General features: G+C 39.3%; 1 protein-coding gene across 1 annotated transcript in view; it reads right to left on the bottom strand.

The window, feature by feature from the left end:
- The window catches only part of LOC149808466 (uncharacterized), a 28,394-nt gene that overhangs the window by 4,230 nt on the left and 349 nt on the right, over positions 1-23,815 (bottom strand). The window contains exons 2-3 of the mRNA XM_089950700.1: positions 4,784-4,941; positions 4,328-4,506 (exon numbers count right to left, since the gene is read on the bottom strand). Of these exons, the coding sequence (XP_089806826.1) occupies positions 4,328-4,506; positions 4,784-4,941 (337 nt within the window). The remainder of the gene's footprint in view (positions 1-4,327; positions 4,507-4,783; positions 4,942-23,815) is intronic.

Genomic DNA, 23,815 nt, shown 5'->3' with positions numbered 1-23,815 from the left:
CTATTTGTGATTTAATTCACAATGCTGTACGATGCTTTCAAATGTTCAGCTTGTATTAGAAGTAATTATATTATAAGTTGAACTTTACAAATCTTGCTAGTTTTTGATCTTTTCTGTTACCTAATTTAAGACAGAAAAGGGGGAGGCAGTACCTTGGGATACGAAATTCTTTAAAATATTTAAGAACACTTCAGTAAGGTTATGACACTTAAATTTAACTTTGTTTCAGAATTTTCTTAGTCCATGGTATGTGAACTTTACGTATTTGCGAAATCTTTATTAAAACCAACAAATTTTCAGTGTCATCTAAAGTGAATAACTTTATTTTAAATCCTTCACGTTAAGGAGTAGATTCCTTGTTTTTTTTTAATATGAAAAAACGAATTGCTTCAGCATGCCCAACATTATGATCTTTCTTAAACGAATGCTTTTTTAACAAAGCAAGAAATAAATAATATTTTGCTCCAATCTTGGGTGGAAAAGATTTTTTCAGATAAATTTGTTTGTGGTTTCATTTCTAAGTCTCTATCTGTCTAGAGAGAAATTAATAGAATTAAAGTTAAAAAAACGCCAATGGAAATATAATTAATAAAGCTTCAACTTTAAAAGGAAATAATGGAAATATAAAATCAGGTTCCTTGACTCACACAGTTTTATTTGTCAATAAATCTTCCACTCGATATTTTTTTGTTAAAAGCCATCTCAATCTAATACAGTACTTCCAGATCTCAATCTGGCACAACTTTTCGGAATCAAACTTCTGATAGTACTGATCAGAAATCCTTATCTCTTCGTATATGCACTTGCTACAAGAAGAAAGGCACGTGATTTCTGACTGCTGCAGATTGAAACAAATAACCGAATAAAGACATAAATGCTCTTTCTAAGGGATCAGGGTCCACGTCATGAGTTGAAAGCAATACATGTGTTGGGTAAAACAAACCCAAGGTTGATTTTATTATGGTAAATTATGAATCATGTCGAAAGGTTATATATATATATATATATATATATATATATATATATATATATATATATATATATATATATATATATATATATATCACGTATTGATGATTCTGCCAAGCCTATCGATCCCTAGTAAAATTTTAAGGAACACACGAGTTTTTCAGAGTCTTTTATCATCAGGTATTTGACCTCTTCTGAGAAGTCTTCTTCTATGGAAAGTGTTCTTATTAATGGAGTATAGTGAGGCTTTCTTAATGTTCCTCCCATTTGTGTATATTTCTCATCAGACTTAGTCTCAGGACCGGTGACGGTCAGAACAATTACTCCTTTACCCATCGAGGGCATTAATTTATTACTAGGTAATGATCTAGATGGAGATAAGGTTATGCTTAATCCTCTTGTAACTGAAGAGCCTTCTTTTAGATAAAAAGTTGATCCTATTGAAAATACAAACCTGATACATATTCTGCTTGTGCAGTTACTAGAGCTATACAGAAATAATCGCTTGATAATGATATTAATCAGGAGGTTATTCCTTTAGCTGACATATTTATTGATGTATTTGTCAGGCTTTCGATGAGGTCACATGTGCTAATGATAGTGATGAATCAATAGGTATATATCACAATGATCCTTGTTTTACTAGTCATTCTCTTTATTTCAGTCAGAGTGATAAAAGCCAATCACTCGATGTAAAACAGGAACAAGATCTTGAGATTTCCTGTTTGTTTTAGAGGGTTATTTGCGATACTAAATGCCACTCACATGCTAATTTGTTATTTTGTGAAAAATGAAGTTCTTGTGAGGCAATGGAGACCACCTGATGTACCCGCCGGTCATGAGTGGTGAGTGAACTATGAAATTGTTGTGCCGAAGTCATGCCGATAGGAAATTCGTAGTCTAACCATGACATTCGATAGGCTTGCCACTTAGGAGTCACTAAAACTTATCACAGGACCTTAACTAGTTTTTGCTGGCTGAAGACTGATTTTGATGTTTCAGAATACTGTCGATCTTGTTACACTTGTCAAATGGTAAGGAAATAAGATACACAAGGTTCATATGCAACATATTCCTGCAAGTGATGAACCATTTAGCAGAATAAAGGCAAACTGTGTCATTCCCTTGCCTAAGACTAAGTCAGGCAACCAATACGTGTTCACCATAATGTGCGCGTCCACAAGATTTCCAGAAGTAATTCATGTGTGGATTATCAGAACTAAAACCATATTAAAAGCTTTCATAAAGTTGTTTTTTTTTCTATAAATTTTGTGGCCTTCTCAAATCTGTCCAATCTAGTCAGGGGACACATTTTATGTCTGGAATATTCTAGCAAGTTATACTTGAATTAGGTATCCAACACTTTACGTCTTCTGTTTACTACCCTGAATGTCAAGGTCCTTCCGAACGATTTCATCAAACTTTCAGGAATATGATTCGGTCGTATCGCTTTGATAAATGAAAGGATTGGGACGAGGGTGTTCATTTACTTTTGTTTTCTGTTAGGAAATCAGTTTAAGACCTCAGAGTTGTAGTTGATTGATTTAAAGAGCATCTAGGTGTGTCTTAAATATTCCATTTATTTTCGTGGACTGATTGAAAGAACATCGAGATGTGTCTCAAGTACTTCATTTATTGTAATGGGCTAAACTAAAAAGCACCGAGGTGTGTCTATGACAATTAATGTATTTTAATGGACTAATTTAAAGAACATCGAAGTGTGTCTCTGAAACTTAATGTATTTTAATAGACTAATTTAAAGAACATCGAGGTGTGTCTTAGACGCTTCATTTAATGTATTTTAATGGACTAATTTAAAGAACACCGAAGTGTGTCTTTGACACTTAATGTATTTTAATAGACTAATTTAAAGAACACCTAGGTGTGTCTCTGACACAATGTATTTTAATAGACTAATTTGAAGAACATCAAGGTGTGTCTTAGACGCTTCATTTAATGTAATGGATTTATTTGAAGGACATCGATGTGTGTCTTAGACATTTAATTTATTGTAATGGGCTGATTTAAAGAACACTGATGTGTATCCTAGTCATGTCATCATTGTTACGTACTAATTCAAAGAGCATCGAGGTGTTTCTTAGACTCTTCATTTATCGTAATGGGCTGATTTAAAGAACATAGAAATGTGTCTTAGACGCTTCATTTAATGTAATGGATTGATTTGATCGAAGTGTGTGTTAGACACTTTATTTATCGGAATGTGATATTTAAAGAATGTAAAGCTGTGTCTGATACACTTCATTTATTGTAATATACTGATTTTAAAAGCATCGAGGAGTGTCTTAGACACTTCATTTATTGTAAATGACTGATTGAAAGACCATGGAGGTGTCCATAGACACTTAGTTTATTGTAAAAACTGATTTTTTTCATGGTTGCAAACTGTTAAGCGACTGATCATTCGATTAAATCGATCAGACATAGGGTATATACTATTTGAATCCGTCCTTTCATTCGATTCGTTGGTGGACGTCGACAAAGTATATTTGAAGATTTCGTGTTATCATTCTTATTCTCCTAATTTTAGTGCGTTCGGAATTTGCTTGTTGGCATGTGTTGAGTCTTTTTGTTTTAACATCCTGGCGAAAATAACTATTTATAATGTTTCGACCACATAGCCACTTGAAACATGCAATCGTCAGATTCGTTCAGTACATAGTTATAAGTTTTCGATTTCCACAATCATGCTCTTCATGGAATTCATTTTCACGCTTTTGTATGGATTGTGTCATCAAAATATCTGCTCACAGTAACATCCACTCTGACATTCAGCCATATTATGGAGCGAAGGTAAAATCCAAAGTTGTTATTGTCTTGGTGACATATGTGCTATAGTATTTAACTCCCAGGGTTTACGAAATAGTTTCGTCTAGATTCCCACCGATCGAACTTAATTCAAAATATCGAATATGATATAGTATTTAAAGGCGTCAGAACAGACAAAATAATAAATTAACTACCTCCAATGGGCTTAGTGTTCCAGAAACATATTTTTCTAAAACACCTCGATGTCGAACTAATTTCAAAATTACCAGTGTTTCAGAAGTGGCACCTGTCAACTACTTATAAATTATACTGTGCTTTGGTAACATCGTCATTGTCAAAATCTTTAAACCAGAGACAAGGATAACTAAAGTTGTGTATCAATCCCAAACCTATTTTGTCAAGCAGAAATTTCTAATAGTCAGCTAATTAAAGTAAATTAGAATTCATAGAGGTTTCTTCAATACACTTTGAATACCCTGCGTGATAAGTGTGTCGACGATACCGTGGATTCGAAGCGAATGATTCTGGTTGAACACTGATTGTGTCACTGTAAGAAAAAGACATGATTTACCTTCTGAGTAGTAAACAGATTTCTTTCCAGTCCTCGCAAAGATAATACTTGGGTAGGATGTATGTTGGTCAAATGAGCAAGGCTGAAATATTCCTGAGTTGATTAAGATCCATCCGTAGTCTGTTGAACAGCTCCCATAGGGACCATGTATAAAGAAATAGCGTCCATTGATATAATCACTAAAAAAGGAAAGTTTAAATGTAAGAACTCCAAAAGCGAAGAATACTGAACTGCGATTTGCATTTAATAGGAGAAAATGTATGGTTAATGAATTACATAATATACTATGTAATTATCATAAATATCATACTAAATTAACAATCAATTTTAGGTTCAATGTATGTATGTATGTATGTATGTATGTATACAAATTCTACTGTTATAATACACTGTACTTTTAACATAGTTGAAAATGGGACTTTCTCTCATCCTTGTTGTTTAGAATATTTTTTTTACCCTTTTAGAGAGAAGAATGCCTGAGTTGAAGAAACAAGATCCGTCCAATTTGTTTGAATCACTCTATCCTTAGAAAACCACGATTGCATGTCACTTCCGACCCCGTTGAATATGATATAAGCAACCAGAACATGGTCTTCATATACAGCAAACTTCACCTAAAGGAAAAAGATCAACAAGTATAAAAAGGTTGGTACAATATGTGTTTGCTTATCACTCCCAATAAAATGCAATCCTGAGTAAATGATTTATCCGGAGAAAAGAATGCACGGGTAAAGCCTGAACACATTGACAGATTTACGATAAATTTAGTAACAATATGCCTTTTCGTGATTGAAACAAACAGGCGTGTGTATTTCAAATATTACAAAGAATTCCCATTTAACACAAAACAAAATATCAACATAAATAATGAATCTTGGTACATGTATTGGAATCTCACTGTACAGTCAGCTGTGACCAAAATCATTAAAGATTTGAAACTTAAGGGTGCCTTGACAAATAAGCCCAACACTACGTATCTCAGTCAATTTAACTTGACGAGAAATGTTCTGAATATATGGAGTATTTGACCATCGATGTCGAGATATGTGATCATTTCAACCTAAGACGATTTAAAACGATACGCTATGCACCTGAGCCAATTTGATGTTATGTTTCTCGCAATCATTTCAAAGATATTATGTTGTATAAACATTATGTGACCTTATTCCTAGACTTCTTATTCAAATGACACCTTTTTTATTGTTTATGGATGATGTCATTATAACAATCTGGGATAATTACTACTTTGCTCATCTCTTATCTATTTTACCTCACTAGGTTCATGCTGTTTGCTTTCGACTAAACGCTTGGTACATGTTGACTGGTCTTTTCACTGATGTTATCAAGTGATCGCTCAGTGAAGATTAAGTATGTCTTGCATAACAGTCGTTGTCATTATCAACTCGAAAGGTGTAAACTTATTACTTTTGTACTTGTTGTGGGGTTGTGATTGCGTAATTGCTGAACTGCATCCGGGTGTTATGACTTTTTAGGATTTTAATAATTTTCTCTTTCTCTCTCTCTTTGTTCTTTGTTAGTGTTGTTCTTGTTGTTCCCAGAACATAATTATGGCGAGAAAAGTTTCATGAATGAGAACTGCACCTCTTTTTATGTAGTGGATTCAGAGAGCCAAAAACCTACATTCACTTTGATCATTAAATTTGAACTTCAGTTTGATACCGCCCAAAGAATTTATATACATGTCTATTCAAAATAAAAAAGAACGTTTATTTTTAACTCTATAAATATTTTCAAACCATGAATCAGAGAAAATTATGTGTAATGGATTATTTCTTTGCGTAAATTTCAAATACTGTTCCAGCAGTAAGTAATTAATTTGCAGTTGGAATGAAAAGTACAACCCAGTTCTCCAGGTAATTGAAGGGGCCAAGGGAGGCTGAGTGGTCTAAAGCAATCGCCTTTATCGATCAATGTTATCTCACCTTTGTTTGCGTCTCTTCGAGTCTCCGGCTCTACCAAGGTGGGCATGTGAGAAAACTTGCCACTAGCTTCCTTTGAGTCGGTAGTTCTTACCGTGATTTTCACGGGTTCGTCGACCGCCATTAATACCGCAATGTATAGCTGATCTTGAGATGCGAAATGGCTTAAAACCCCAAAACAAAAACAAGCAACAATAGGCAATTTATTCACAATAAATTTTTCATATTTATGACAGTTTTACATTCTTCTTACATTCATTCAAGGACACATTATCAACAGTGAAGACGGTAGAATGCATCATGTACATCCATTCAAGGAGACATTATCAATAGTGAAGACGGTAGAATGCATCATGTACATCCATTCAAGGAGACATTATCAATAGTGAAGACAGTAAAATTTGTCATGTACATCCGATCAAGGAGACATTATCAATAGTGAAGACGGTAAAATGCATCATGTACATCCATTCAAAGAGACATTATCAATAGTGAAGACGGTAAAGTTTGTCATGAGGAGTAGACTATTGATCGATTACTTAAAATCAGAGGCTTTACAGGATGTTGAACACCATGTCCATATATTTACGTTCTTTAACATTTCGTTTACTTTTCGTTTTAAAAATAAAATGGCTTTTAAAGTGTTGGTATCAAGCAATTTAATCTCTCTCTCGATCGATCGAGATCTAGACCGTCGTAACAAGATACGGGCGAAAATCCATAAAATGTCGAGCGTGGAGGAATTTCGTTTGATTCATACGACGATGTCTCTGGACTTATGAAAGATTGTAAAAGTTAGGTCAAGCCGACCAAAGGGAGAGACAGACAGACAGACAGAGAGAGAAGGAGTGAGACACACATAGAGAGAGCGAGTGGGACAGAGAGAGAGAGAGAGAGAGAGAGAGAGAGACAGAGACAGAGACAGAGAGAGAATTTTATGTCGGTTGTAATGTTAATTAAACAAGATTAATTACTTACATTATTTGTAAATATATTAAATTAGTTTAAATACCTATTGCTGGTTCGTCATTTCACTTAATTTCTATCCCACAGTAATTTCTATGCGCCGGTACGTAAATGGTTGAGCGTTTAGAATTAAGAAGCCAACCACCATGTGTTTGTAGTGCTCTCCTTTCTTCAATAAAACCATATGTCATGTTTAAATCATAAGTGTGTCTTGAATTGATTTAATAAATGTGAATAAAAATAGAAAATCAAAAAATAAAACAATCAGCCTATCATTATCACCCGGCAGAGGTATGAGTTCATTCATTAGGTCAATACACAGTTACTTGCAGTCAATCTCAGCTCCGTTCAAAGGGACAATATGTGTATTGTATATAAATCAAATATGTGTATAGCATGTAAGCTGTATCAGTAGTGAATGGGGATTATATGGGACTTTAATGTTAAAATAGTGACTTCCCTCTATGGGGTCTATGGGAATTTAATATGGGCGGGACTGTATAGGGTCTATGGAAATTTAACGTGGGTGTGACTGTAGAGAGTCTATGGGAATTGGTCATAGCGACAACAATGTTGCAAGTGGCTGACCTCAATCGTACGAAGTAGTTAGTAACAGTGCTGCAAGTGGATGGCCTGAATACGCGAAACTGTAGGTAGGGACAAACACAACATAGACATACACATACATAGACAGAAACATATACAAACAAACAAATACATCAATAGGGCACAGAGGTAATATGTATCTTTTCGAGGCAATGGAGTGGCCCTGAAACGGGCCTTAGGGTTTCTTCTTCTTCTTCCAATTTTTGTCTTGTCTTTTCTTTGCCACCAACATCTTATTTTCTTTACTACATTTTCCTTCTTTTACTTCTTATCTTTTCCTCCTCCTCTTCTTCCTTCACCTCTATCTTCTCTTTTATTCTCTTTTCATTTTCTTCCTCTTTCATATTATTTACATTATATTTTCTTATCTGCTCCTTTTACCTCCAGACCTTCCTTTACTTCTTTTTCCTGTTTGATCAGTGATTTTAGTCTGTCTTTGGCTTTTCTTAAATTGTTGATTTCTAGCTTTACACGATGTGGGTTATAACATCCATACTCAACTCTCACCAACATTTGCTCCATCTTTCCCAAATCGCCGAATACCTTCTGTAACTTGTTCAGTTTCTCCAATATGTTGATAGCCATTTTTATTATTCAGCGTTGAATGGCACGAAGTATGAACGTTAGACTTTATATACTTCAAGCACGGTCGTGAAGGAAAACATCCCCCCTCACCAACTATTCATAACACATACCAAACAATCGACAGAGTTAGTAGTGCTAATTTAAAATAAATTTTTATACACAAAACACACTATTACCAACAAAGCTCACTTTATTTTCAATCAATACATAGTGGAGAAGGAAAGTTTTACTTTTACAAAACACACAAATATCTAAAATCACATCAGTAAAGGAATCAGTGTTTATAGTGATACTACTCTACTTTCATACAAAGCAAACACTCATGAGAGTAGAGACAAGGGTTTTGTTAAGGAAAAGACACGCACACGTACGCGTAAGCACACAAACACGATCACAAATATACACACAACACACACACGTACACGCATGCACACAAACACACACACACACACGCACTATCACATCAGCCAAGGAGTTAGTTTTTATAGATTCTCTACTCCACATTCACACAAAATTAGCACTCGTGTGTAGGAAGAAGGGGTTTGTTAAGTGAAAAGGACACACACACACACGGACGTGCAAGCACACACACACGCACACAAACCTAAGACATCCACACGTACGCGCACGCACACAAGCACAAACAAAAATGCACACATACACACAAACACAACCAGCAAAAATAAAACTGCAGATTGATCAGTCTCTTTTTCTAGAGATCTGGTTAGCCCTGAGAAGAGCTGTTTTTGTGAGCCCCAAATACACGTTTCAATGCTGACACCTCCCAGACCGAGAACCACACACGCAACGACTTCTCCAGTCATTCTCCTAGGTGGTGCGTATGGATGAGAGAGCAGAAGGTTGATGAGTGGCCATATCATCCCAGTTTTCACTTTGATGCATAGTGAATGCTTGTTCCCTCTTCCTTATCCTATGACAGACCCGGGGATGATGAGGTCTCCGCGGCTCCCACTCTTGCCGCTGTCTCTCCAACTCTTTGTCCAAGTTTTCCTTCCGCGGAACAGCGGCTTTTAGTACTGATGGTAATGGTTGTGACTGTAGGTGACGTGGTGGCGGTTGTGGTTGTATTTGTGGTGGTGTTGGTGTCCTGACGTCAGGCTTCACCTCACACTGAGGTCTAACCATAAGGTGAGGTAGGATCCTTTCTTTCTTCTTTTCCTTCTCCTCTTCTATCTTTTTCTTATCCTTCTCTTTCACATTTTTTTCAAATAAAAATTCTCTGACAAGGTTGAGAACGTTGTGAAGTTAAATTAGACTTCCAGTGATGGAGTTCATTTGGCCATTGATGTACACTACGTTTCCTAGCTAAAGACAAGAGATATCTATAATGGTCACAAAACCATTCATCTACTTTTTCATCGTATCTAGAAGAGTCACGATCACAAAAGATCACTAAATGTTCTAAGGGATATCCAAGACTGAGTTGATGGAGAAAATACACACAATATTGTCCATTCACGAAGGAATCTGTGACCTGTAATTTCACATTATTGAATCGTGTCGTCTGGGCATTTCTTCTCATAAAGTCGATGATGCCGTCTTCCAAAGGTGGTAATCCATACGAATCAAACTATTCCACATAGGCATCGTGGGTAAAGTGGACGGCTACCCAATGGTTTCTAGTAAATGATTGTAGTCCGTGTTGATGACATAAACTTGATGGTCTTTAGGTTTGCGATGAGGAAGTTCGTCTTTAACGCACACAACAAGATTCCAAGAAGCGTTGTAAGAACTGTTTTACAAAAGGTAATAAGGGTCCCACATACCCATTTTGTTTGTCCTACAGGTAATTACAAGTCATAAATTCAATCCTGACGTTTCGCTTCAAAATCTCTGCCAAGTTCAGGTTTCTTCGCTTCGTCTCCGTACTCTGTGCCAAGAAAGATTTGATGCGATGGATCTCTAGAGCAGTCAGTGGAAGGGAGGAATGATTGCGCAAGTCTTTATACCACTGATGCAACACAGCTTCTTTCGAGATGAGACCACAAGCGTCATTCATATACTCGTCCAATTTTTCTTTCTAACTCATCATCAGGCATTCGTCATGTTGAATCTGACTGGGATAATCATTCTGATATCCATAGCAATCTTTCTTGGTCAACCCCGTAAGTGTCTGCCAGATGTTTAGCAAAAGAGGAGACAATGTTGTTCTTGTTCTGGCCATGCGGACATCGTCCTGTTCTCTTCGTCATTGTCTTTGGCTCTACTTCCACGATATCATCCCATTCAGCTGACTTCTAGAGTGTTGTCGAATGCGTCATACAAGATGTCGTTCACCGTCTCGGTTAGAGCTTCTGAAAATTGAAGATCCATACGCATTTGACCGGATTTTAAAAGGGTCGAAATGTCTCTCGTCGCTGCCTTCGTCTGGAGTTAAATCAAAGGCCCACAAAGCGTAGCCTCCTGCATAATCTCGTACGAGAATCTGTTTGGAACATGTAGTTTCACCGTAACTTTCCCTTTGGAGAATGGAATATTTTGTCCCAGATTTTGTTCTCTAGCAGTGTTAACACTGTCAATATACGGCTTACTGACGGATAAATAATGAGGATTTAAAAATTCAAGGTGAACATGATAGGTGTTTCCACTTTCCTCGTCATTTGCCCCTGCAGAATCCATATTGAAAGGAATGACTCACAGTAGCGGTACGTTGTATTTCACCACATCGGAGTACACAAAGATTAAATTTGATCCTTGGATGAGTTGTACAGGTGAAAGACAAAACCTCGCAAAAGTCAAGTTGTTGGCGATGGGTGGCATGAGTGCACCCGTGATTATGTTGAGGTCTCCACCCAAAATGCCAATTAATTCGGGACCAAATGTAATGGACAACGTTTTGCCATCAGCAAATTTCATCAGCAGGTGACGAGCCACTAGAAGGTACTCGATGGTAACACTTCGTTTGGTTTTGCCCAAGGCTTTGCCTAAGAACGCATTGATAGCAATTTGGTATTTGGTAGCAATCGTGTCCATCAGATGTTGACCGTTAAAATAATATCCTGAATAAAGTTTCAACAGATAGATGTACCGTGGAGTATCGGGGGACACTTGTCGTTTGATAATGGAATATAAAGTTTCCTTTTCATTCATGTATTGTTCCACTTGGTCGTTCAGAACTTCGACCTGAAAAGTGTTTTGATTGTCAGTGATGTTTTAGATTTGTGCCGGGTGAATCATTTCGTCCAATGGGCTTCTGATGGCCTCAGACAATTTGGCCGTGACACTGCACAAAGTATTGTGGGGAAACACATCCACAGAACTGTCATTGGGTAACGTTAAGTAGACTGGTTATTCATAGTGCCAGAGTTCTGCTGGCCGACTGGTCACGGGAGGAGTGTCCTAAGATAGCTTTTGTTGTTGTGGTGGTTGTTTGTTTGTGTGTCTATGTGTGTGTGTGTGTGTGATTTAGATTTTTGACATATCTTTAAGAATTTTTCAGTCATATCACTACGATGTCTGCAGTGTGCCAGTTTATAGTGATGTGTAGCACTGGGTCAACATGCCAAAAACATGTAGCATGATGTCCTACCCAGTCAAATTATCTTGACACCAGGCGACCAATCCTAACACTAACCTCGTAATGCTGAGCACCAAGCGAGGAAGCTGTTAGTACCATTTTTGGAAGTCTTTGGTATGACTCGTCCGGGCATCTAACCCACGACCGCACGCATCCGAGGCGGACGCAAAACCACAGGGCCACCGGAGCCGTCTCGGTCAAATGAGGATTGGAAGGTAAGTGCGGGGTCCGTTGTTTATGCCAACGATGGGATTCTATCCATCGTTTCTAAGGCGCTAAAATCAGTTTTCGTTCGTTTATCGGGGCCACGAGTGGCCAAGAGGTCTAAAGCGCTATTCGTTACGGATCACTGCCATCTAACCGCTGTCTGCGTGGGTTTGAGTCTAGGATTCGGCCAATGTGGGTATGTGAGAAAGCTTGCCAGTAGATGCTCGTGGGTCGGTGGTTCTTCCCGGAGTTTTCCCGGGTTCTTCCTCCACCATTAATACTGGCCACCATACATAGCCTATCGTGTGCTGAAAATGGTATTAAACAACCACACCAACAACAACAACAACAACAAAAAATCGTCCATTTGTCAGACTCCAATGGTCACGCCTGAAATCTTGTGACCCCAGAGGTCGTTTTTATCTACTCGATCCTTTTTTATATTTGACCCATCCTTTGTGAAATAGCACCTCCCACGAGTCCAGTAATCAGCGGTCCCGTTGTGGCTTTTAGTATGGGTTCTAAAAACAGTTGCACAATCCTACGCGTTGTAGCAACATCTTTTTCTTTTGACGAATGGATATTTTTGGACCATTTGGAGAAGATCGTGTCGATGCTTGGCTAACCATTCTTTCTGGTGCTGAGACAAAGGTATCGTGCCTTTCAAGACATTCAGGAAACATTTGCACACAGTATCGACGACGTCTTTGGAGGCTGTTTTAATGAGTTGTCTTGAAGGAGGGGCTTTGGACTGAACGGACTTCACGTCCCAATGTTTGGCTAAACGAAGAGGAAGTCCTTTCCTTTTTTCGTTTGAGTTTAGAAGAAAGATGGCTTTGGGGTTGACAACCTTGCTTGTTCCGGAGCACACACATAAACTACACTGATGTTAATGACTTGGCACACGTCCTTTTATCTTATTTTTTGACGTAGAATTTTTGGAATAGTTGGCTGTGTATGTAACCAGTCTGTGTGACGAACTCTGTGGTCATCGCATTATTACCAAAGAAATCCTCCCTTTCGGTTGGTATTCTTTTCTTTTGTACGATGGTGTCTTCTCTGGCTTAGACGTCGATGCTTGGCTAAGCTTTTTATCGAATACAGAATCATACGTCGATAATATACTTTTCTTTTTCCTTTTTGGACAGGAGAACGGCGACGGTAGTGATGGTGTACACTGTTTTTAGGTTACATCTTCAGGAGCACAAAACCACTGATACCTATCGTCTGGTACAGGTCTCTTTTATAGTGGTATGCGTCACCACTGATTGTCGGTCAGTCATTTCATTTTCATGGCAGCCGTCACTTGACGTTGAGGGGTCAGCAATGGATTAAATCGGGACAATTCTTTCTTAGACTTTGATTTTTGAAGAGGGTACTTTATAGATGTTGGGGCTGCACATAAAGACGAGAAGGGTGTCACCACCGGAGGAGAAGTGCCTGGAGACACGAGTTTCTATTTTTACATTAGGGAAGACGGGTGCCAAATTGGGTTTGGCTTGCATCACTAGCAACGGGCAAGTGGAAGAACCAGAGGCAACTGGAGACGCTGTCACCTTCGCTGAAGGTCGTGGCTTGGGGATGTAAGGTTGCGTCCTAGAAGCAGTGCCTCTCTTGCGGGTAGAAGTTGTTTTCTGGGGTCTTTTCTTGGGACATGTCTTTTTCTCTTTCTGGGGACTTTTCTTTTTGTGGGGCTATGACCTGGGTTTGACACCACTGCTCTTTTTTTCTGAGTACGTTTGGCTCGGGGAGAGGATTTTTTCTTAGGGGTGTCTTTTAGGGCATTAGGATCCCATTTTAAGAGGGAGAGAATGATGAAACCTCCTAGAGTACCGCTAACTCCTGGTTTCAAAATGATTTGAGTTTTGGTTTGAGTGTCGATGCGGGGAATATTCCAGTTGCATCAAGGCTACTTTGTTTCTCCCAAGAAGCATTTGGTTTGATACGGGATGTGAATGATGCCTTGAAGTAATTGACGGGCTGTCACCGCTAACTAGCGTAAGTCTTCTTTGAGACTGGCTTCTAAGACTCGTAATTGTGGATTTTGTTCGTGACTAATGCTGTACAAGGCACGAATCAATTTAACGGGAAGATGTGACTGATAGGACGTCATGTTGACGATGTGTAAGACAGACCAAAAGTGTCCGAGATTTTTATAGATTTGTTTAAGTCGACGGAGACGTGTACACGACAGGCACTCCGTCTTCGCACCAGTGATGAAACAGATGGGTACGAAATTGCAAATAATCGAGTGTCGTAGGTTTTAAATCTAAAAGTAAATAGGCGTGAGGGATTTATGTGGCATCGTTGTTCGCACGAGTCAATCAAGGTGTTCCTAACTGTTTGGCTAAAACTTACAATTGCAGTTTATCTCTAGGACTTTTAAAGAAGATCACGTAATGAGCATTGAGTCTGATGGTACGATGGACTTTACTTTGTTGAAACAAATTTTGGGTGATGTAAATGACAGTGGCATTACACCGATGCCATTTGCGTGTAAACCATAGTTTAATTTCTTCTTCACTTATCCCATTATATCGTCTAAGACGAACAAATGGTTTTGACTGGGGTCAGACACGATCAATTCGTCTTCGCCAGGAATACCTTTCACAAATACAATGAAATCACCTTGACTTTCTCGCTGGAGACTGTAGGCTGATTGCCACTATATGTAACACCACACGATCTGTTGAGGCGGACAATCAATCAAATGATTTTTATGTTCGATAAAACGTTTGATAAATTCGGTTTTGCCTGAACCGCTTATTCCGGCAAATAACATGTTAAAAGGATGGCAAAGAACAAGGCTTCCCAACTGGCACGATCTAGGTTTTCGTCGATGACTTTGAAAGTGGAAGAAGAGGGAGCAGAGTCAGCAGATTTATCCATAGTGAAGAGAATGTCACTTTTGAAACGAAGACAGACACTATAAGAGTTTTTATACTTTTTCAGGCCACGTTTATCTCAAAAAATATTTTTTTTAAATGGGGCACGAAAAACAAAAAGAAATAAAAGCCAAAGGGTAAAGTACATCGATAAAATACACATCAAAACGATCAAAGTGGAATACAATCAAGTCACTGTGCAACATATTTGGTAACAAAGGTGTGATGTCATAGGGAGAATTCGTAATGTTCTTAGAGTCTCTACACCCCTTGGCACAGTCACTCAGGGTTCATCCCGTAATGGCTTTTCGGGGATGTCCATGTCAATGAATGTCCTATCCTGATTAGGGTGGTTTTCCTCAGTGTCGGGTTATTCTGGCACTGCGATTAACTTAAGTTTAAAAGTTATGTTTGTCAATGAACGATTGAAATGATGATCACAAATCTATGGCATAGTTTGCCACTTCTTTTGTTCAAGCCTAAAAGCCAACGCTTTTCCATTTACATACATCTTGCCAGTGAGGGTGTAAGTCACAATCTATTTAAACATCTTAGTAAACATCTGCATTGACTAAAAATTGACAAATCTCTTTTTCCCTGAGATGCTGAGAAGTATATAGATGAAAGGGAAAGGCTTTTAACAGAATGTGTCCCTTGTGTACATTTAATGGTACCACCCTCACGTTTTTGGTGGTAAGTACTGTTCGTAAAGAGACTACAATGAATCAACTGGTAAACGAAATCCCAGAAAGGAACTCAATAAGATACACACCGCACGATGACCCTAATTCACCGGACACAGTTTTCTTAAAAAGTGTTTGTAATCCTCCACAGTCTGAATAGTTCCTTTGACTTTCTTCCACGGACTCTGTTGTACCACGACTGATACAGTTCGTGGTGTGGTAGCCTGTTTTTATATCCTTTTTAATCGGAGGCACTAAGTGTACTTTCTGCACAGAACTGATCGTACTCCGTCGGCATATCCAAATAGTTTAAACTCTAGCACACAGACCAAACACCTCATAGATTTTTTCCTCTACTGGCAAAATTTCATAGCGTAAACGAGTTTGGTAATACTCTACGTCTTCCTCTGGAATTCGATGTAGTATGGCCAACTTGCAAGTAGAATCAGTAGCAACCAAAGTCTTCTGACCCTTTTGTAATTGTCCAATGTCTGGCCATTGGAACGCTTTCAAAAGAATTAATCCTCTGATAGCATTTAGGTATCAGGAGTAATTTAAAAGTTGATGAATGCTTGGATGCAATTGTTTCTTTCGCTTCAATTGTATTTTGACAAAATCTTGGTAAATGCGTTCTCTCAACTCCACAGGCAAACCAGGAATGTTCTCTTGCAAAGTATCCATTAGGAGATTACTTCAGTCCCTAAAGGTTGGTATTTACAGTGCGGAGACCATCGAGCATGTTCTAGGTAAGCTGAGTCTTTATGCTCTAACTCGCAACTGAAGCATTTGACTTTACCACCTTCGCCCAAGTATATAAATGCAACTCTGTCTTAGTCTTCGGGTGTAGAGTCTCCCAGATATCTAGGCTACTTGCAGAGTAGCAGTATTCAGTCAAACGCACAGGGAACGAATATTCCTCTTTCACAGGTGCATTTCGATGAAGCGGTGGTAATTGTCTCAGGCATGGATGACATCCGTAGGGTAGTAGTCGAATGGTTTCACTTTGATGATGACATTGACAATGAAAACCAGTAAATTGATAAGGTGTACTGTAACGAGTTGCATCGCTTTAACTTCCGTCAGGTTTGACACGTACAGCATCACTTTCCATGGTAGTAGTAGTAGTAAAGACCTTCCCATGATGTCCTGCTGAATCGCTAAGGTCACAGCGTACATCATCGATGTCATCGCATGGCACAGCATTGCACTCCACTTGCGAATCCCCGAACTTGAAGTGTGCCTGTCTGAACTTGATTTGTGCTTCTTTGAAAGGATTCATATTTCGCACTTTGCAATTGTAGTTACAATGAACTATCGGTCTTGAAAGTTTTCCTTTTTTATACTAGTCGTAATGAAGTCTCGAGCTTATAAATATTTCCTTTTTTATGCCTAGTCTTGGAAGTCTACGTATTATTCTTCCTGGACAAATGTACTACCTTCTCTAAGATACTGTCACAAATGTACCGTAGTGTGATGGGTGGAAAGGACATAGAAAGGTAAGGACAGTGCGGAGATCATCGAGTATGTTCCAAAATAGTTGAATCTTTACATATTCATTGATCCAGACGCAACATCAGGCCACAACTGAAACACTGTACTTCGTATCTCAATCCAGTATCAGGTCCCAAGTAGATAAATCCTGTTCTATCTAAAACATTCTATGTAAGTAATACTTCCTTATCGTTAGGCCATTTTTTTTAAACGTTTCCATTTGACTGGCACAATCACAATAGTCAGGCAAGAAGACAGGAAAATTGTATTGATTGAACTTGGAGTTCGCAGTGGGTCGCTAACTCGATTCTTGTTGTGTCGAAGTCATCCTTCTTGGTGGCTATTGTCCTTGAACCATTCTTTTATACAAGTGTGTCCGTACAGTAAAGTGAATTGACTGGGAAGCGCACTCGCGTCTGGTACACGATTTGATACTTTTTCCAAAGGTTGACTGCCGATTTGGTGTGGCTAAACGTACAATCTTGTGAGGTTCGTAGGTGGTCACTTTAAAATGTTTATCCTCTCCAGAATGCAATGCTTCTTTCAATACGCCAGATTTCACAACTTGACTGGTGCGATAATTGAGAGTCAATCCTTTCACTTTGCAGTCGGTGTGTATTTCTCCTTGTGGGTCCCGGTATTTGTAGCCGTAATCTGACAGATTGTCTTTCTGAGTTTCGTCGACCTTTTGGTACTGTTATGATTTGGGAAAGTTGTAAATTTTGTATGCTTCTAACAATTGGTATCCCACGTCTAGTGGTTTAAACAATTCCTCGCTGAGCCATTTTCCTGTCAAGATGTTCTTCCTGGGTATTCTGACAAGGTTGGTCTTGGTTGCTTATTTCGGTACAAGTACGGCACAAGGGAAACATCAGTTTTCCTTGGCAACGGTGAGGTAAGAACGGGATGGTACAAGTCCGCAGGAGTCAAGACTTAACATTTAACCATTCCTTAGTATTGTCGAATGCTGTTCACGTCAAAGTATTCCGTCATCAAGTGTGGGTTCCCTACGGGAAAGTGACAATATTTGCACACGTAAGGATACAGTGAACACACGTCCAAGTATTTGATTTCTTCTCCTTTCTTATCGTCGGCGTGGTACAGCAAAATAGTGACATTCGTCCATCCACCATATAAACTGTTCCGCGGGTTCAGAGTGTCCTCCAACATATAACCTTCCACGATGTCTTTAAATTCGGAATCGGTTTTCAAAGGGTGATCGAACTCGTGTTCCCACATTTCTAAGACTTGGTATTCTTGATGTTCTAAATATAAGCGTAGCTGACATGTGGCTTGGTACAAGTCTTCCATGGTACATTGTAAAAATTGATTTGGGGTGTACCATTGATGGTAGGAGATCGGACATCCGTGAAATAAGCAACCGTTAAACCATTACACAATCTTAGGGTTTTCTAAGTCCCAGCCATCAACCGAATACGTTCCGATGGTTTTTCGCCTCCTCAGTTTCGGTCGTGTTGGATCCATTTGTCTTCCTTGTCACACAAGTAATGTATCCAGCGTAGAGCTTTGACTGAGTATTGACATTTGACAAAATTGGTCGTTTGAGGGCGTATGACAGCCAGGATCTTCTCGGGCATGAATCGTATGCGGTGCGTTAAGTAACACTCTTTGGCAATGGTGCAGGCTTTTTTCAGAGGATCGATCCATCCTTGCTCCATGAACAGATCTCAAAATGGTCCATAGCATCGTCGTAAAATGTCCACGTCGGAACGACAATACTTTAACATTTATTCCTGAAAGTCGAAGGGGTCAGAAGCGTTAGTTTGGTACCAGGCGCACAAAGCTTCTCATTGTTTGATGCGCATGTTGTCGGGAACATAGTAGTGAGCATTAGACAAATGGGGTAAAACTGCATATTGATTAGCTTCAGTATTAAAAAGATGCGGGAAATACACTTTGGCGATTTCTGTTATTCCTAACGTTTTAGGTATTCGGCTCAATGGCATGGCCTAGTAGCTCATCAAATCGTTGAACTGTACTTGTCGCACTTGCATGGAAACGATTTCGGCTCTGTTCAAAGTGATTTTAGGACGTTCGGTACTTTGTTCCACATTGTATTTCAGAAGAACCTGTCCATCGTATGCAGAGAAATTGTGAGCCATCACCGTGGCATAGAGATGGCATTCACCGTAACGTTCGATGTTATCTTGACTCCACGTTTTGTGAATGGGGTCAAAGATCCGTTGATCAAAATTGTCCGGCGGTTAGGTCCCCGAAAGATATTTTCACGTCTTCCAGGAATCTTGCTACAGTGAGGGCAAAGGCAAAAGATCGGTTCTTCGATGCACTTCTCGCACGCTCGATGAGTCATGCAGAAATTAGGATTGTGAAAGCCGGTCTCTTGCATGCATTCGACATCGAGAAAGATGAAACTGACGTTCTTCTTGTGGTCACCTTCTTCCTCTTCCTGTTGGGGCTGTTTTTTTAATGTAGCATTCGTGTTTTGGTGACAAATGTGACATCGTTTCTTTCCTGAAAATATGTGAGCCTTGTTACTGTTGGTATGTATGCCTTGTCCACAAGTAAGGCACAATCTCAGGAGTCGACATGCACTTTTCCGCTGTGAACCTTTCGTCTTCAGATGTTGTTGGTAACAGGTAGGACTGTCGAAAGTGCGCGGACAACTGTACAATGGATTCGTTCTTTCTAGACAGGGTTTAGAGGCCAAACATCCCTCACATATCGATCCACAATGCTTATGTTGCATTCAGTTGTTATAGCCATAGTCACATTTCTCATAACAATAACCGTATCGCAGGAATCCGGTAATACTGGCAGTGGCAACGAAATGTTCATCGTAATGATAGACGTGAATGTATGAAATTTTCGCCTCGAAACAACAGATGTCTTCGCACTTCTTAAGGGTGTACTTTCAGTGTGTAGCTTGGAGCCAAGACGTCTTACAATTTTTGCTTTTCAGGAATACGACCAGTGTGTCTTTGGATAGGCCACCTTACTGTAACAGGAGTTCTGCTTCATTTCGTTGTTTAGGTCGGTCCGATTGTCGAATGTTCTTCCAGTCTTTTTCCCATTCTACCGTGTCGTTTTTTGTCAGCATACGTTTGTCTCACCACGATGGCACTGGCTAAATACATCTTGTCTTGGATGTTGTTAATTTGGACGAGGCTACGCTAGATACTGCGAAGGTTGTCTACCAATAACACTTTTTTGCGTTGTCCGGTCCCTTTAGGAAGAGAAGCGTGGTCCATGTACAGTGTCGCTTTTCGATCGTGATAACTATACATTGTAAAGCGATCGTCTTCGTTAACTCGGCATTGCCATTTCAGTGTGGTTAACGAAGAATCCCACAAATCGGTGATGAACCCTCTGCTTTCTCCAACGGTATATCTGACTTGAAATTTTTAAACTTCGCCGAGTACGTGTAGGCCATGGTTCTAAAGTTTCTAGAGGAGCGTTTATCCGCCTCTCGAATGTGATTGTAGTTTTCAGGGGTTACTGGCGGTCATCACTGTTGGTCTGGATTCTGGCTCACTCATGTCATTTTCAAAATCGCTGGCATGGATTTGAGCCAAGACTTCAGTAACTGCGAGGCAATAGGTTATGTTTCTGCGACTTACTGTCTTCTCCTTTCTTCACGAAATAGTGCGATCGTTTCATATTGATTGCAAAAGGTCAAATGACTACATTTTAAACGTTATGGTCCCCTATATATCAATGTATGGCCAGTGTCTTCTCTAGATAAATGGTCAGTGTCTTCCTCTTAAAGTATTCATTTCACTCTCAAGCGTGCCAGAAAGATGGAAGAACCCACACAGATCGAACTTCTGATCAGAGCTTTGCGAGGTGCCATACGAAGGTTTTCGTCAGAGAAACCGTCGAACTACTCACCCTCCTTTCGAGATAAAAGTCAAGATACTAGACAGTAAAGAATATACCCTCTGCTTTCTCCAACGGTATGTCTGAGTTGAAATCTATAAACTTCGCCGTGTACGTGTAGGCCATGGTTCTAAAGTTTCTAGAGGAGCGTTTATCCGCCTCTCGAATGTGATTGTAGTTTTCAGGGGTTACTGGCGGTCATCACTATTGGTCTGGATTCTGGCTCACTCATGTCAGCTTCAAAATCGCTGGCATGGATTTGAGCCAAGACTTCAGTAACTGCGAGGCAATAGGTTATGTTTCTGCGACTTACTGTCTTCTCCTTTCTTCACAAAATAGTGCGATCGTTTCATATTGATTGCAAAATGTCAAATGACTACATTTTAAAAGTCATGGTCCCCTATATATCAATGTATGGCCAGTGTCTTCTCTAGATAAATGGTCAGTGTCTTCCTCTTAAAGTATTCATTTCGCTCTCAAGCGTGCCAGAAAGATGGAAGAACCCACACAGATCGAACTTCTGATCAGAGCTTTGCGAGGTGCCATACGAAGGTTTTCGTCAGAGAAACCGTCGAACTACTCACCCTCCTTTCGAGATAAAAGTCAAGATACTTGCTATATCTATCAGAAGAAATGACACTGGTCTTCACAATGTCCACAACGTCAAAGCAAGACAGGCATTAAGAGAGACAACTGGCAAGTAACCTGTTATCATTGTCAAGAGAAATGACATTGTTCTTCAGACTGCCCTAAGAAACAACAAGAGCGGAAGAAAGAGAGGGGTTCCGAACAGGAAGAACCCAGACACGTGAATAAAAGAGAAGACGAGAGGAAAGTGACAAAGAAGAGGAAATGCCTGTGACAGTAAAGAAATTTAAAAACAGGAGAGAGTGAAAACACAATGAAGAAGTTTATGAACTTTTTAAAGTTATGTGTTGTGAAATCGGATTGTAAATATTTACAGAAAATACACCAGAAAGAAAAACGTAAGTGTCTCTTGGTTTTTATTTTTTATAATAAGTACATGCACTTACACACTCACACTCGTCCATTATGGGGACAAAAGATTTGAGTTTTAATTGATTTTGGCAAACCTTGGGCAGTTTCTTTTCGAGAGACGTGGGTGGCCCTGAAAAAGACCTTGGGGCATTTGGTTTTTTGTTGGGTTTTTATTATTCAGAAACGGAAAGTAATGAGCTTTAATTGCTTTATCCCTTTGCCACGCTTACTTCTGATTTGGTAGAAATCACTAGCGTTGGTATCTCAGGCGTAATAGGAGTGTTAACGGGATTGGAGTGTTTGGCTCGGGAAGGTCTTTTTCTCTTGGGTCGTATTAAAGAAGTCTAATACATTTGTTTCAGACTCCTTAACTCTGCCTAAATGTCTAAGAGTACCGTCACTGTTTCACTTTCCTCCTTCTTTTCTAGACTTTGTTTTTCTCTGTTTCTTCTTCTTCCTGTCGTTTTCTTCTTTCCTCTTCTTCTTCTCGCTGTTGCTGTTGAATGAAAAAGGCTTGTTCTGCTTCTTTCTGCTGCTGCAAAAATGTATACAATTCTTCTTTCTGCCTCTGTTTAAAATCCTCGGCGTACGGTAAGGCAGCAGAAAGCGGCGAAGGTACTGGTACCAGAACAAATTCTTGCAAAGAGAGAAAATCTGCTAAATCCCAATTAAAATCGGTCTCTTCTGGAAGTAGAATTGTGTTTGCTTTGGTGGCCGCTGATATACCATCATTCCTCGTCTCCGCAGCCAGTGCACCCCAATTCATCGTCTTCGTATTGTCCGTCATGTTCTAACTCTGTCGCATTTATTCACTGCGCACAGACGCTAGCATGCATATATCGGGAATGTAACGTCACAGGCAGATCTCTTCGGACTGGAATACAAACTCTGCCCTATGAATGAATTTGTAAAGTGTGTTAGAATTTTGTGATAGAACTCAATCCGTTTCGATCCGCTCTTCCACTATAAATAACCGCAGTTCAGCTCATTCCATTCACCTTTTCTCGTCTCAAGATGTGGATTAAAGTAGTATCGTCTACCCTCCTATCATATATGCTGTTCACCCGGACTAACCCATGTATGTCAAATGATCATGGGATATCACCAAGACGACTGATACAGCACTTTGGAAACGAAGGCTCTATGTGGAAAGACAATGCTGTCTGAAGCGAGTCTTTATCTACGGTTCAGATGTCAGAGGAAGAGAGGACCCGTCCGATGCCATATATGTTAACTGAATGGTTTGACAAAATCAAAACAAAGGTCCTTTTCAGGGCCAATCCATCGCCTAGAAAAGATACATATTCTCTCTTTGCCTATTGATGTATTTATTTGTTTGTATATGTCTCTGTCTATGTATGTGTAAGTCTATGTTGTGTTTATCCCTATCTACTTTACCGCGTGTTCAGATCAACCACATGCAGCACTGTTACTAACTACTTCGCACGATTGAGGTCAGCCACTTACAACACTGTTGTTGGTATGTTTAGTTCCCATAGACCCTATACAGTCTCACCCATATTAAATTTCCACAGACCCTATACAGTCTTACCCATGCTAAATTCCCATAGACTCCACAGTACAAACTCACTATTTTAACATTAAATTCTCATAAACACTATGTTGTCCCTATTCACTACTTGTGTCAACAAAATACCACTCCTTGTATAACTTTTTCATTGAAACGAAACTCGGCAAGTCTATGTGTGTCTGTGTGGGTGTTTGTCCAT

This window comes from Sinohyriopsis cumingii, chromosome 1, assembly GCF_028554795.1.
Source record: "Sinohyriopsis cumingii isolate HCF-2022 chromosome 1, ASM2855479v2, whole genome shotgun sequence".
NCBI classification, from domain to species: domain Eukaryota; kingdom Metazoa; phylum Mollusca; class Bivalvia; order Unionida; family Unionidae; genus Sinohyriopsis; species Sinohyriopsis cumingii.
The sequence above is the reverse complement of the archived record's forward strand: the minus strand, read 5'-3'. Positions and strand labels throughout refer to the sequence as shown.